Raw genomic sequence first — 17052 nt, 5'->3', positions numbered from 1 at the left:
AGATGGATTTTTGCCCCAAATGGCCCCCTCAAGGATTGAGTTCATAACCCTAGGTCTAGCAGGCCAATGCTCAAACCACTGAGCTACCCCTCTAATGTTTCTGATGGAATGAACAGAATAGGGTAATTTTGAGTGATCCATCCCATCATCCAGTTCCAGCTTCTGGCAATTGGAGGTTTAGGGACTCCTGGAACATTCAGTTGCAAACCTGAACATCTAATTGCCATTGATGGACCTGTCCTTCAAGAACTTCTCTCATTCTTTTTTGAAACCAGTTGTACTTTTAGCCTTCACATCATCCCCTGGCAATGAGTTCCATAGGTTGACTGCATTGTGTGAAGAAATACTTCCTTATATTTATTTTAAACCTATTGCCTTTTAATTTCAGGTGGTGATCCCTAATATTTGTGTTACATAAATGGTTAACACCACTTCCTCATTCACATTCTCCACATCATTAATGATTTTATAAACTTCTATAATATTGCCTCTTAGTTGTCTCTTTTCTAAGCAGAATGGTCGTCATTTACATTTTTCCTTGTATAGATGCTGTTCCATTTCCCTAATCATTTTTGTTACCCTTTTCTGTAGCTTTCCCCATTCTAATATATCTTTTTTGAGATGGGGCAACCAGAACTGCACACAGTATTCAGGGTAGGGTGTTCCATGGATCTATATAATGGTATTATGATATTTTCTATCTTATTATCTATCCCTTTCCTAATGGTTCCTAACATTCTGCTAGCTTTTTGGACTGCTGCTGCACATTGAACAGATGTTTTCAGAGTCGGTCACAATGACTTCATGGTCTGTTTCTTGAGTGGTAACAGATGATTTAGATCCCTTCATTTTTATGTCTGGTTGGAATTATTTTTTCCAATGTGCATTACTTTGCACTTATCAACATTGAACTTCAACTGCCATTTTGTTGCCAAATCACCCAGTTTGGTGAGATTCCTTTGTATCTGTTCACAGTCAGCTTTGGCCTTTACTATTTTGAGTAATTTTGTATCATCTGCAAATTTTCTGTTAAAACTGTTGGTGAAGTATGATTTCTCTTTACAAAAGCAGTGTTGACTCTTCCCCAACATACTGGGTTTATCTATGTGGCTGTGCCTATGCATCTATATTATCCAGATCCTGTGCTCCACTTAGGACTAAATCAAGAATTGGCTCTCCCTTTGTAGGTTCCAGGACTAGCTGCTCCAAGCCACAGTCATTTATGATGTCTATAAATTTTATCTCTTCATCCCTCCCTGAGTCATCTCACCCAGTCAATATGAAGTCAGTAAATCCCTCATTATTATTGAGTTTTGTGCCTTTATAAGCCTTTCTAATCTTTCTGAGTGTTTCACAATCACCATCTTGGCCAGGAGGTTGCTAGTATGTTCCTACTGCTATACTCTGTTATTCAAGCTTGGAATTTCTAGCCACAGAGATCTAGTGTACACCTTGATTCATATAAGATTTTGACTTCATTTGACTGTCTTTTTTTTCAGATAAAGTTCCACCCCCAGCAGCGTGACCTACTCTGTCATTCCTTTATGTTTTGTATCCTGTGTGATGGAATATACCCCTGTATTCACACCCTACAAACTACTGTAAAAATCTTTGTACAAAATACACCTTCTAAGATATAATTTGGAAACTGAATTTGCTGGTCAATATTGTCCCGATAAAATATGTGTGGCAACACTGTATGTGAAGTTATAAGATTGCCCTGTATCATGTTATTAACACATGTTCCAAACCTCACAGCCCTGCCTAGGCACAAGTTTGCAAACAGGTTTGTTGTAAACAAAAGAATATGTGCTTGCCTTAATTTGCATTTAAGCAGTAAACAGAGTCATCAGCCAGGAAGGGAAAACAAAGGAAGCTCAAACAGGTGGAAAAAAACCCAGCAGAGAACATCCTTCCACATAGACACTTTGTCTCTCAGCTGGAAATATTTTTCAAAGGGGAGGGGACGAGACAGGACTAAAACTATAAAAAGAATGGACAAACACCCCAAAGCGCACACAACCCTCTCTCCCCCTGCCCATTGCATTCACTGCACCTGAAAAAAACAAAGGAAACAGCCACTGGACTCTGGGAGAGGGGTCCTGACCTGAAGAGTTTGGTCAATAATTTTGCTGGAAGCATGTGTTAAGAAACTTTGCTCGAATCTAATATAGTCTATTAAGTGAAGCACTAGAAAGCATTTTATCTTTATTTTTCTTGCAACCATTTCTGACTTTTATACCTCATTACTTGTACTTACTTAAAATCTCTCTCTGTGTAGTTAATAAACTTTATTGTTTTATCTAATCCAGTGTTTTCAACCTGAAGTATCTGGGTAACTCCATTTAAGGTAATAAAATGGTATATTATTCCCTTAAAGGAATAATGGATTTAATATATTTAGACTGGAAAGGGCTGGGAAGTACAAGACATAAATTTCTGGGGGGCAATCTGGGACTGGGAATGCATTGGGGTCACCCTGCAGTGTAACCAAGGCTGGTGACAGCCAGGGTGTGACTAGCACGCTGCAGTTACACAAACACACCTGGGGATGACCTGCATGCTGGTGGCTAGTTGTGAGCAGTCCAGGTTGAAGGGTACAGCAGCAAGGCATTGCAACATACCCCAGGTTACAGGGCAGGGGTGACAGCCTCTGGCTGGTCTGGATTGTACGGTCAGTATGTCACAGCCTGCTATTACCATGTCCCATTGATTATCCTCATTCCACTAAGTTTCTGCAATGCCTACTATATCAATATCCTCATTTACTGCCAGGCACTCTAGTTCACCCATCTTAGTATTTAGACTTCTAGTATTTGTATACAAGCAATTGTACATTTTGTCAATATTCAGTTTCTTTCCTTCATGTGTTATATTAATTGGGGCTCTTTTACATTTGACTGTTTCTCACTAGTGCAGAGCTCTACTTTACCAGCTTCTTTCCTTTCCTCTTTACTAGGATATAGAGTTCCCCCTTTAATAAATTAATCCCTAAGGAATGTATCCACCCAAACCGTGTGCTCCGCCACACCTGTCGGCTTTCTCCTAGCCCTTAATTTAAAACATTCTCTACCTTTCTAATTTCACACGCAAGCAATCTGATTTCATTTTGGTTTAGGTGGAGCCCATTCTTCTTGTATAGGCTTCTCCTTTTCCAAAAGTTTCCCCAGTTCCTAATAAACCTAAAACCCTCCTCCCTATGCTATCATCTCATACACGCACTTAGCCCCTGCAGGTCTGCCTGCCCGTCTGGCCCTGGGCTTTCTATTCCTGGCTCTGCCGGTGTCTGCTGGATGACTTTGGGCATGAGGTACTAGGCCAAAGAGCGTTGGAAATACTCTGTGGACCAGAGGTTAGGGCACCATATGGGAGACCCAGAGTCCAGGTCCCTTGCTCCAGTCACTCTAAGTATTTATATGAAGTGGAACAGCTTCAACAGGACAGACTGAGAGAGGCACCTGCCTCCACATTAGAATATCCCATAGCTCAGTGGTTAGAGGACTCCTCGGAATGTGAGAGACCCCTGTTCAAATCCTTTCACCCCTGTGGCAGAGGTGGGGAACTGAACCCAGGTTCACCCATCTGACTGCTCTAACTGCTGGGCTAAAAGTTCCCCTCACCCACTCTTGTTGTGTTGATGATGCACAGAACAACCAGTAGCTGGAAGTTAAGGCTAGACAAATTCAAAATGGAAATAATGTGCACATTTTTAAGACTGATAGTGATCAGCCATTGGCCCAGCTCACCAAGAGATGTAGTGGACTTTCCATCACTTGAAATATTTAAATCAAGAAGGGATGTCTTTGTAAAGTTATGTTCCAGCTCAAATACAAGATGCTGTGTTTGATGCAGGAATTACTGGGTGCTCCTGACAGACACTATCATCCTGGTCTACATTTTTGCTAGTAACAGTGACGCTGACCCTCGCTTCCAGTTTGCACAGCAGCTCTAAACTTAAGGTTTTATTAACTACCATAGGGTTTCCCAGTCTGTCTTGCATGCTTGGATTGCACCAGTTCACCTTACAGAAAGGGCCATTATCAAACATGCCAACTCTACAGGGTTTCAGACTATAGGTCTCAGTCGCACCAGCAATCTACAGGAAAAAACCCTTTTGATTGGCTGCCTTCTCCATTCCCTGACCCGCTGGGCAGCCAATCAAAGCCATTGAAACATGCCACCAATCAGCATATGTAGCAGACAGCACTGCATTCCTCCCTGCCCCCACCCCTGCTAAAGAGGAACATCTTCTTCATGCTTCCTCTCTTCCACTGCTGTAAAAGTGAGAGATATGGAGGGAAAGTATGAAAGACTGGGATTTCTCTCCATTTCCATTCTCTCTCCTTCCCTCACTCACTCTAGATTTAGTTTACCCATTACCCATTTCTGCTTTGAAGGATAGTGGCCCATGTGCTTTACAATCCAAACTTCCTCTCCTTCCTTTGTTCCAGGTTATAAAACCAATCAGTAGCAGGGGGTGCACATGAGTGGGGCCAGAGCTGCAGTGCAGCTTGAAGCATTTGGGTCCTGGCCCCACTCCCAATTCTTACTGTGCAGTCACTCCTCAGAGAGGGCTTCAGTAGCAAAACTGCCCTTGCACTCCCAGTTTAGGAATGCTGTGAACTGCTACCAGGACTAATCCTGCTGTAAACACCTCTGAGGAGCTTTTGGTTTCTTGCTGATCCTGAAAGCCACACCTCTTCCTATTGTCTCCTTGGCTTAGTTTTCTGCAGCACTGCCGATTATCAGCTTTGAGCTTTGTATACAAATTCTGTGATGAGAGGCCACTGCCTGGGTCTCTCCTCATGCCCCAGGCCTCTGCATAAGACCCAGCTCTAGCTCTAGGACACTGGCAGGGCAGTTCCAGCCCCTCTCCCCACCCTTTCCTTGGAACAACTCACACAACTCCACTTCTGGAAAAACAAAGTTTTATTAAGGCAGTTGGGCTTCCCTCTCTGCATTCTCTCCTTCACATTACCAGAATTGCTCAGTTTTTTCCATCCACACCTGGCAGCACCTCATAACCCAACGCGCTTTTCAACAGACAGTATATTTTGCCATTAGGGTCTTTTATTGGTGCTTCCTTGGCTTAGATTTTTGCTATCACTGCAGAGCACTAGCTCTGGGAGGATAAGCCATACTGTGGAATGGTTTTACAGGTAAGTGATTCCCCATGGGACGTGCTATACCATCACTTCTGGACTTAGGGCTGGGGACCTGTTGAAAGAAATACAAAGAGTTTAGTATTCTGACATCATACAATGGGTCAGAGATACTGGTAGGTCAAATGCAGCCTACAGAATTCTATTGTATCTCTAATGGGGACAGAGGGAGGCAGGGGGTATTAAAAATGTGCATACACAGCTTAGTTATACTAGACTGTTAACATACTCTAGGAGCATCTTCTCCTCACTGGTACCATATTCAGCAATGAACACAGCAGCTGCTTTCTACTTAGAGTCTGCATCTGCAATGCAAAAATAATATGTGGGTTCATGCACACGCAGTATGCACAGCATATTGTGTCTTTGAAGTATATGTAGGGCACTCTACCATGTAGGGATCGATGGGATCCAGGGTCTCAACAGCCAAGGACATGGCCATCTCCTTTGTTATTATCTCCTGATGGAAATAACATGCTTCATAATACTAAAGGAAAGAAATCCAATTCAACAGCACGTAAACGGAGATGTAAAAACTGCATCAGTTAAAACCAGCCTTACACTGCTGAGTGAGGAAACCAAAATGTCCATTGCCTGCCTGCAACTGCAAGGCGATCACAGCCCCTGAACTGACCCTCCACACGGCTGGCCCTGCACAAGAGTCATCTGCACTGCTGGAATCACTGATTAATGGGAGTCTCGGCTCTGTAGCACCCAGCACTCCAGCCATGCCAACCAGCCCTGAGAGAGGGAAGCAACATAGCCTGCTGCAGTCTCACCCGGCAATCAGAAGTGCACTGCCCCAGTAAGCTCTTCCTATCCTCATCCATGGCTTTGACACCTAAAAATGAGACTGCTGCAGCACACTTTGCATGGGACAATAGCTTAGATCTATCCAGTATCTGACCATAGGGCAGAATTCAGCTGCCCAATTGTTCAGTGATATGTCTGTGACAGAGTGGTCCATAACAGAATGATTGCTCATAGGCTGCTAGACAGCATGCCCCAGCTTTGAAAGAAAGTCAGCCTACTCTGGTATAGTAGCTTGGCTTAGGGAGAGGACTGCTCCAGCTTTCAGAGACTTCATTCAGCCTGGGACTGAAGTTCATCTGGAATCCTGGTTTAGGCAGAGGCCTGTCTAGATGAAAAGATTTGCTCTAGCTCTGAAAGGTTGTGTCAGGCTTCGGGGCTGCCCAGTATCTGGCATCTCACTTGACATTCATGCACTTGGCAGCCCTGTGTGCTTCCCAACAGCCCAGCTGAGATGTCATGTAAACAGAGCAACTACCATAGCAGATCAGACACAAAGTCCATCTAGTCCAGGGGCATCCGGCAGGGCTGCAAGAATGGCTACAACTGCTATTTCAAGCCACCAGAGGTCACTGTGGTGCTTGCCCTGCACACAGCCATGGGTCTCCGTCTCTCTTTGTGCTGCCCCCCCTGCTGGATCCCAGGGGAAGAAGGAGTGGCTGTCAGCAGCAGCGGGCTGGGAAGGGGGCTGTGGCTAGGAGAATGAGTCAGACAACACAGGCTCCAGGGCCAGATCTACCTGCTCATCACCGTGGGCCACCACATCACTGCCACCAGCATGGCCCTGGGCTGAATGAGATCAGCTCACGAAGGACAACAGCTGGCTGAAGCTGTACCCAAGCAAGGCAGAGTGATGCCGCTGGGCAGAGGAAAGTACTTGGAGGACTTTGCAGCTGTAGGGCAGTCTCCTTTGGCTGAAGGGTCACACCCACAACTGGTCAATACAGTCCACAGTCTAGGAGTACTCCTGGTTCCCTTGCTGACGCTGAGCTCTCACATGGCAGCATCCATGAGTAACGCTCTCTACTAGCTCCAGTTGGCTAGAAGACTCCATCCCATCCTGGTGGACAAAGACCTGGCCTCAGTTGCTCATGCCTTCATCACCTCCCGTCTGGCATATGGCAATGGGATATACCCGGGCATGAGGCCTTCAGCACTTAGGAAATTCCAACTAGTACGGTCCCTTACAGTGTGTCTCCTCAACAACACAGGCTACCAGGAGCACATCAAACCTGTTCTTTGCCCCCCACATCGGCTTCCCAAAGAACAGAGTCAATTTCCAGGTCTCAGTCCTTATCTTCAAGGCGCTCCATAGCTTGGGCCCAGGGTACCTAAAAGTGTCTAGTGATCTGGGATATAGACTACTCAACAACACCACTCCTCACTCTTTTGTGCCATATGGATAGAGCTCATCTCTGCCAGAGACAGACTTTCTCAGGCTCCAGTCCCATACCGTGGAACGAACTCCCCCATGGGAGTAAGGGCCATCCCAGACCACCCCACGTGCCGCTCCAAGAGCGAGGAGCACTCCTTTGTCCTGCCTTCTCCAATACAAACCCAGCAGAATGGACATAAACCAAAAAAAAACCCACCCTACCAAACCAAAACCCTCCTCTGCACAACAGTTCTCCCCAAGGGGAGGGTGAGAGAGAGAAAACAAACCACACATGACAGATGTTAAGACACTTTGCTTAATGCACGACTGGCACATGCACTTATACTATGGTGAGGAGTGTGGTATAAGAACCTATATAGAATAGGCCCCCAGCTTCTCCCTCAGACTCCCAGCACCCACCTCAGACAGCAGCCCCAGACTCCCCTCAGCAATTCCAGCCTCTCTTCAGCACCCGTGCCCCCCTACCTTCCAGCACTCACCTCTCTGCCACCCCAGACACTCTTGTACTCCCAACACCCAGACATCTACACACCACAGACACTTAATGGCACCCCCACACTCATGCACCCTAGCAGCTCCCCAGACTCTCTCCCACCTAACCCCAGTCTCAGCTGCCATGTTTTGTGCAGTTCCACATCCTGCTGCCCATGGCATGATGTGCTGCCCACAAGCTGGAGTTTATGGTCACATGCAAATGATTTGCAAATACGCAAATCATTTGCATATAATGTCACCCAGGGAACTTAAAACTTGGCAGCTATGTAACTTGGAAGCTTAGCTTAGGCAGAAGCCCACAGCAGCCTGGAAAAATTTCTGTTCAAACTACACAAAGTTTTCTCCTGACAATCGGAGTTGCATTGTTAGGAAGTTGCTGTAACTTACATTTATTTCAATTTTACAAGGCTTAAAAGGATGTCTCTTTTTCCTATATTTTTAATGCTCCTGAGTTTTTTCTGTCTCATTCCCCTTCACAGAACCCTAGTCTATGACCCACAGTTCAGAAGTGTTGGCACAGTGTGTGACAACGTCCCACCATGAGCATAATACAGCAGTGCTCGGTGCTCTGCACCAGCTCTCAAGTTGGCTTGTGAATGGAGTTGAAGGTGTTGGTTTTGACCTACCTGGGTCACCCTGCTCTCCTCATGCCATGCTGCCACAGCTGCAGTCAGTGGAAATGCCTGAACTGGAGCCCCTATGTAGAGTCCCCAAGGAGACAGGAAGCAACTGGCAAGAGCATTCTCTGTGAAGGCTCCTAGACTTTGGTTTTTGCTACCCTAACCTTGGTCTGAAATTACCCAAACTAACTGACTGCAAAGCCCATCTACTTCCCCTGACTTTTGGGGAAGGTTTAAAGTTAGGGTTTTTTTTCTCTTGCTTGTGGGAGTTGTTAATTATAACTGAATATTTAAAAGTTGTCAAGGGCATTCTTTCACATGTTGCTATGATCTTGTAGTGAGATATTAAGGTTGCATCATAAGTTTCTGTTTTACAGAGTCTGGACCTTAGTGTCTCACCTTTCTTCTGAACCCTTTTTGGTAAACATGCCATGAGGAATTGGAACCAAATTTCGGCTAGTAATTAATGTGTGGAATGATCTCCAATGTGTATTTTGCGTTTATATGTTTTAGGGTTTTTTAGGAAAGTTGGGAAACCGGAAAAGCAGAGGAGTTTGAATTTTCCACACAACATGCATTAGCTGCTCCTGGCTGTTGCCAGAGCAGTAACACTATGATATCAGAGATAATCAGCCACTCAGCACACCTGCCCTCTAGTTCATTAGCATATGCGTGGGAGTGACTATTGCCTGTCATCTACTCCAGGACAGGCTCAACAAAGAAAGTAACAGAACGCCACTAGCCGTCATCTACAGCCCCCAACTAAAACCTCTCCAGTGCATCATCAAGGATCTACAACCTATCCTGAAGGACGATCCCTCACTCTCACAGACCTTGGGAGACAGGCCAGTTCTCGCTTACAGACAGTCCCCCAACCTGAAGCAAATATTCACCAGCAACCACACACCACACAACAAAAACACTAACCCAGGTACCAATCCCTGCAACAAACCCCGCTGCCAACTCTGTCCGCATATCTATTCAAGGGACACCATCATAGGACCTAACCACATCAGCCACACCATCAGGGGCTCATTCACCTGCACATTTACCAATGTGATATATGCCATCATGTGACAGCAATGCCCCTCTGCCATGTACATTGGCCAAACTGGACAGTCTCTATGCAAAAGAATAAATGGATAGAAATCAGACATCAAGAATTATAACATTCAAAAACCAGTCGGAGAGCATTTCAGTCTCCCTGGACATTCAATAACAGACTTAAAAGTGGCAATTCTTCAACAACAAAAACTTCAAAAACTCCAGAACTGGAATTAATTTGCAAACTGTTCACCATCAAATTAGGCTTGAATAAAGACTGGAAGTGGATAGGTCACTACAAAAAGTAATTTTCCCTCTTTTGATATTCACCCCTTCTTGTCAACTGTTGAGAATAGGCACTGACCCCCCCCACCAACTTGGTAAGGCAACTCTCATCTTTTCATGTGCTGTAATATTTATACTGCTTACTTTATTTTTCACTCCATGCATCTGATGAAGTGGGTTTTAGCCCACGAAAGCTTATGCCCAAATAAATGTGTTAGTCTCTAAGGTGCCACAAGGACTCCTTGTTCTTTTTGCTGATACAGACTAACACAGCTACCACTCTGAAACCTATTGCCTTGGTTGTCATGGCAACATATGCCTTTGATAATTGACTGACCTTCAGACAACCATAACGTTATTCCAGAGCAGGGTCCCAGGAGGAATGGCAAAGAGAGCAAACTGGGTTTGGACAAGTTCCTAGAGTTGTTCTTTGGGCTTCAGGTAAGTTACACTGTTTCTTTTCACAGGGGAATTGTTTGTTCCTTTCCTCAGAAAGGATTACATGAAAATAAGACACAAAATTACTGTAAAGATGTCGGGATTAGAACACGGGTCAGCCGAGCCTTGGGCAGCTGACATTCCCATGGTCACACCAGCAGCACTCTGGAGAACAGGTGCCGCAGGAAGTACCACCCAAAGGATCCAGAGTGACAGTATCCTGCACCCCTCCTACTGGCGAGTCACACTATTTAACCCTGGAGTGCACCCCAGGAAGTTGTCTGGGCAGCCACACAGACTTCAGGCGTGCTGCAATTCCGGACCTCAATCTCCAGTCTCCAATCCCAGGCTGAGTCTGACCCTGACTCTTGCCTGCCTGCCTTCAGCCTGGTCATACCTCTGATCTCTGGCCTCCGATCCCGACTCTTGCTTATTGAACCTGGCTCTAGTGCAGGGGTCTCAAAGTCCCGGCCCGCAGGCCATCTGCGGTCCAAGAACCTCCCCACTGCAGCCCGCGAAGGAGAGACGCATGCGGCCACGCTGCTGGCAATGTCTGTTGCAGGCGCCACCCACCGCAGCTCCCATTGGCACGGGGAGAGAGACAGAGATATCATCACAAGTTGCCGAGCAGAGTCAGACATGGAGGCAGCATCATTAGTTGCCCAGCAGAATCAGCCATGGAGGCAGCTTCACTTTTTTCCACAATGAATATAAACAAGTCAAAATACCGAACACAACTATCTGATGCACACCTTGCTGCAATCCTGAAGGTTTCTACTGCTCAGTCACTGAGGCTAATCATCAACAAACTGACAGAACTGAAGCATTGTCAGGTGTCTGGCAAACACTAAAAACTCTCTGGCAGGCGAAGAATTGTATAAACTTGTATGATAGTTTTATTATTTCTAAGAAATTTGAAATAAAAAGTACAATATAAACATTTTCTTTTCTGAGCACCATCTTCAGTGACATTATTGGCCCGCTGGGAGGATTTGAGGACTGGCACTGGCCCTAAGGTAAATTGAGTTTGAGACCCCTGTTCTAGCGAATCCTTCGACCCCTATTCACAAATATCAAACCTGACATGTGGGCCCCAGCCCCACTGTAACCAGCAGGCCAGAATGCCTATGGCCCTGTCCCTTATAATTACAGATCCTCTCCTGTAGATTATCTGCTTCTTACAAATTGGAGGCTAGGACTTTAAAAGGCAAATATTCACAAAGAAAGTGGGAAATTATAGATCTGTTAGTCCCAAGTCAGTTTTCTGTTACACAATTTTTAAAAATCTCACGTAGAATCATAAGTTGCAGTAAAACTGAAGTTACATTTAAAAAGAAATATGTTTTGTTTGCATACAGTTTAATTCAATTACTTTCAGTATATTGGTCAACATGGCACTAAGTGGTGAAATATGGAGCTTCACAAAGATAACAATGGCCATAAAATATACATTGAACACAACAAATGCTTTATGTATTAAGCATGTTATTATTTAAATAGAAAATCTTTTAATTATGTGCCATTAAAAACTGAGGAAATTCACACACACAAAAATCCTTTGTTTAACGTTAGTTAAGGTTGCTCACATCAGTAAACTAATCCACCAAAAAATAGGAAATGCAAAGTTAAGGATTAAAAAGTAGCAAAATTCAAGCACTCTCAAATTAGGAAATTCCAGAATGAATGTTGCCTATTCAGCACACTTTCCGCCTATGCATTATGATATAGTCTTTAAGTAGATGCAGAAGTGACCACCTGCAAAAAAGTTTGGTGTAAGTGCTTGTGCAGCATCACATAGGACCTCAGATTCTATCCCTGCCTCAGCCACCGCGTTTCTAAGAGATGCTGGCCAAGTCATTTACACCAAACTTTTCACAGGTGGTCACTTATGCATGCAATTAAAGAATGTATCATAATGCATATCCACTAGGAGGGGTGAAAAAAGACTGCATGGCCAATGTCCATTCTAGCATTTCTTAACTTGAGAGTGCTTGACTTTGCTACCTATTAATCCTTAATTTTCTATTTCCTATTTGTTATGGTTAAGTTTATTGATGAGAGCAATCTTAGCTAATGTTAAATTAAGTTTTTTGTTTGTGAATATAAATCAATAGTACAGCCTCCGCACAGTTTTGGAAGCCACATAATGCAATGGCTGGAACGGGTATGGAAAGCGGACAAGCTGAACAGGGTTATATTAACAAGGACGGATATGATGTCAGATACTACAGGCATTTATCTGTGTTATTCATTTACCATTGAAATAGTGCAACCTCTAGCTCATGTGCCTTCAGAGAGAACAATAGGAGTCTTTCCAAAGATCATCCCTGCTGTATCTCAGCTGCCCATCTGTTATGAGAAATCTACTGGCTGCAGGATCACACACTTATTTCCATGGCTACCATGATTCCTATTGTCAGAAGAGAGGCCAAAAAATCCAACTTGCAGCACAATTAAATGCCAAAATGGTACAATAAAATTGTTCACCATTATTAGCCTGGATAAAACACATATTTTTCCAAATAACTCAAAACACTTGCTCATATGAATAGTGGCAGATTGTGTAACAAGAGGGACTTGGAATGTCAGGATTATGTGGAGACTCCCGGAGTCAGCCTACCGTAGTAATGTAGCGGGAATGGAATTCTGGAGCATCCTTCAAGAATGTCAGGCCAGGATGCGTTTCAACCACATCCTGAAAGACAAAACCAAATGAAATTGGAACAAGAGTTTTTTTTCCTTTTAATTAGAGTTTAAAAATGACTGAGTTTACAAAGTGATGCTCTGTGGCACTTTCCAAACTGCAACTGCAGCATTTAAAAAGCTAAATTACAATATTTTAAAATGAACCTTGTAAAAGTACAGGCATTTTCTGGACAATACGCACCTGCTGGGCCATTTTGATTTACTTAAAGACAGAAAAACAAAGGAAGAATTAGTGAGCAGATGAAAACTAATTTTTACTGATAGAGAAAAAATTTTTAGTTACTTGGACCATATGACTCTTTCCTCCCCAAATCCCCTTTTAATTCCTCGCAGATATTAATATTTGTCATACTGATACATCAGAAATAAGTGCTCTTCTGAAAGACTTTTAAAACAGCCCTTTGTTTCTTTCCAGAGCAATATCCAACAACAGGAGAAAAGCTGCTTTTTTAAATCTTCTTTCATAAAGATACAATCTTGTGTGATGGGTAGGATACGCATAGCTACAGTCCATACCTTTTCCATACTAACTTGACTATTTTTGTATTTCTCTTTCTCTCAGAATAGTTATTTTTTAGTGCCAAATCCTGGCCTAGTGGTATGGAATTCAGCCAGAGCTGCATGGTTGTGACATGTTCCCGGCTGTGGAAGACCTGCTCATATCGTGAATGGAAGAAGCCTCCAACAGGATGGCTGCATAAACACTACATGCCTGCACTTCAAGCAATTCCAGTGGCAAGGGGGAAGTATCCATGACTATGCTCAATCTATAAGAAGATACTGTGGAGGCTCTGAGCATATGCATGGCCTCCTTGAGGGCCAGTGGTGGTGAATAGCCACTGACAGACTGACAGGCAGCCAAGGAAACATTAAAATATTTAATTATTTTGGGGATAATCTCTGGCCTGTGCTATACAGGAGGTCAGACTAGATGATCACAGGGTCCATTACGGCCTTGGAATCTATGAATCCACAAAAAGGATTATGTAGTTCTTAGATTGCACTGGCAGCTGCAAAATGGAGCTGCTGTCAGTCAGGAGGGGAAACATGAAAAGTGACACCAAGGAGTGTGAGAAAAATCCATCCCAAAACTCTTATCCACCACCCCATAATGGTACCAGTTTTTTTGCGGGAAGGCAAGCACCATCTCAGAGATCCAATCTTGCCCCTCAAGACATCTCCATGGTTAAGTACAGTGGGCATCACAGTATCAGAAACGTATTAACACTGGAAGGAGCTCAGAGAAGGGCATGAGCCAATGATCAGAAGAGCTGGAGGGACTAATTTATGGAAGGAAGATTAAAAGAGCTATGTACATATAAAGCTTAGCAACAAAGACTAAGGAAGGACATGAATAAATTGCCTAGGGAGGTTGTGGAATCTCCATCATTGGAGATTTTTAAGAGCAAGTTAGACAAACTCCTGTCAGGGATGGTCTAGATAATTCTTAGTCCTGCCATGAGAGCAGGGGACTGGACTAGATGACCTCTCAAGGTCCCTTCCAGTCCCATGATTCTATGATATGCAGCCACAAATATCTGAAGGAACTAGACACCAAGAATGGAGAGGGATGTTTGTTTTTTATAGTGTATAAGGGTAAAAGAAAAAGCAATGGGATGAAATTAAAACAAGGATAATTTAGGTAGAATACAAAGAAAAGCTTTTTGTAGAGTGGAATATAAATATGTAATAGGCTAGCTGACATTTACAATACTTTAGTTTCATAATTCTTTGCAAATATTTCAATGGTAGATTGCACTTGGTAGTCTGGAAGAAGTGTTATTAGGTAAATTAAATAACTGTTAACTGCACTCTTAACACGCAAAGGTTTTATACTTTAGTCTAATATCGATCTCACAGTGCCTGGTATGTTCTCCAGTCCTGAGTTTTGAGATCTGCAGATACAAGCACATGGAGGAGCTGTGTGGATTCAGTTTAGCTACCTGTTAATTCCAAATGGTTACCCCAACTGGAGACCATGGGTCAAGTTAAAGTTTTGCATAAATGGGCACAATTTTCAATTACTTCAGCAGGAGCTGCCACTGCTCAGCTCCTTTGAAAATGAGCAGCCCCTTACATTATTATTTAAATTTAAGTCTAAAAAGCTCCTCCCCAACTAGAGCCCATTCAAAGCTCTGCATGCCCTTTACATACACTGAAGAAGTTACAAACAAATATCCCAAATTAGCAACACCCTTCCCCCTGCTCACTCAACCAGGTACTGCTGAGCAAGGTTTATGTACCTGAAGTAGTGGGATGAAATCCTCCTGCTCTAGGTAGTTGCAGCTGGGTTTTGCTAGAAGGTAAAGAAATTTGGCTGCATCATCATGGCAGCTCTGTAGTAATCTATGAGAGAGAGAGAGATAAGGTTATAAATTACTCAGACTAATTCATACTCTCGGAGGACACAGCAATCAGAAGCCACAGTTTGATTGTTAGGCTCCTTATTTAAAGTGCCAAATTTCAGCCAGAAGTTATGCAATTTATGCAAAGTTATGACCATGTAAATTATGCACACCTGACATCAGAAGGGTAACACCTTATTCTCTTCCTTGATACCTTGAAACAATGCCCAAGTGTTTCTTGGAGGAGCTGAATATTGTTTCTCCCTAATATTACTGTGACAAATATGGGTGTGCTCTTTGGTGATTGCTAATACGGTTTCACCACCAAGGTGGATCTGTCACCACCGAGGTGTCACTGTCTCATAAAAGGGGATGGATATTTTACCCTAAGGGTCTGTCTGGGTAGCCGCGCCAGCCTGCCCATCTAGGGAAAGAGAGAGTAGGCCCTTTCCAATAGTCACCTAACAACTTAAATGGGAGAGTTGCTAAGAGACGTTCCAAGAGCCAGTAACCGTCATAGGACTAGCCCACTCTCTGGGGGAGTGTCCAAGCCAGTTTGAAAAGGCTGGGTCAGACAGAGTCACACAGACACACAGCAGGATCTGGGCTGGCTAGGAGAATGTAAGTTGGCTGTGTTCTGTGTCTGCAGCTGAAGAGAAAAGTGCATCTAACTGGGCTTGTAGGGCAGCATAACGTTAGATAAGGCAATGCAAGTAGGCTGTTATTTTTAAAATCCTTTTTTTGTTTTATGTTTTGTTCCAACTGCTAAATAAAACACCTTTGTTTGAAGGAGGCTGTTGGTCAATATCACAGGACCCCGAAGGGAAGAAACGAAGGCATCTGAAACCAGTCGGCCCTGCAGGGTTACAAGTAATTGGTACATGAGGCCGTGTTCTCAGGGTCTGGCCAAAGAGTATAAGAATCACAAGATTCCACCCCAAGACAGCTAAGGGGAAAGAGGCCACACACCTGAGGGGGGCACTGGCACAGCTAGCTCCATAACTGTTACAACTGTCAAATAGCAATGATTGCCTTGAAGAAAAAGCAAAAGCCTTCTGAAGGCAACAGTTATAGTACTTCTGATCCCTGTGTTCTACTGTTCATTGTAGGGAATCATCAGTACAGTTACTTGCCTACCTATGCAGTGCAGTATGTCAAATGTTTACATTAAGTGTTTATTTCAGGGGTTTGCAACCTTTCAGAAGTGGTGTGCTGAGTCTTCATTTATTCACTCTAAGGTTTCGCATGCCAGTCATACATTTTAATGTTTTCAGAAGGTCTCTTTCTATAAGTCTATAATATATAACTAAACTATTGTTCTATGTAAAGTAAATAAGGTTTTTAAAATGTTTAAGAAGCTTCATTTAAAATTAAATTAAAATGCAGAGCCCCCCGGACCAGTGGCCAGGACCCTGGCAGTGAGAATGCCACTGAAAATCAGCTTGCATGCTGCCTTTGGCACGCGTGCCATAGGTTGCCTACCCCTGGTTTATTTAAATTCTGAGACTTGAAGAAATTAATCTCTGTGCTTATTTGCTAAAAATGTATAGTTTTGTTCTCTTTACTCTTCCTACAGGTATCTTAGAACAGCATTCCCATTTCATAGAGCCACAGGTATTAAGGCCAGATGGTATCATTAGGATCGTCTCATTTGACCTCTTGCTTAACAGACCAGAGAATTTCACCCAGTGAGTCCTACATCAAGCCTATAACTTCTGGTTGAGCTAGAGCAGATCTCTTAGAAAGGGACA

General features: G+C 43.6%; 1 protein-coding gene across 3 annotated transcripts in view; it reads right to left on the bottom strand.

Annotated features, from left to right (window-relative positions):
• The window catches only part of PPP2R3A (protein phosphatase 2 regulatory subunit B''alpha), a 142591-nt gene that overhangs the window by 43150 nt on the left and 82389 nt on the right, over positions 1-17052 (bottom strand). For all 3 annotated transcript variants that reach the window (XM_045031142.1, XM_045031143.1, XM_045031141.1), the window contains 2 exons: positions 15200-15302; positions 12871-12945 (listed from right to left, as the gene is read on the bottom strand). In XM_045031142.1, the coding sequence (XP_044887077.1) occupies positions 12871-12945; positions 15200-15302 (178 nt within the window). The remainder of the gene's footprint in view (positions 1-12870; positions 12946-15199; positions 15303-17052) is intronic.

The sequence above is a fragment of the Mauremys mutica genome, chromosome 9 (genome assembly GCF_020497125.1).
Source record: "Mauremys mutica isolate MM-2020 ecotype Southern chromosome 9, ASM2049712v1, whole genome shotgun sequence".
NCBI lineage: Eukaryota > Metazoa > Chordata > Testudines > Geoemydidae > Mauremys > Mauremys mutica.
The sequence above is the reverse complement of the archived record's forward strand: the minus strand, read 5'-3'. Positions and strand labels throughout refer to the sequence as shown.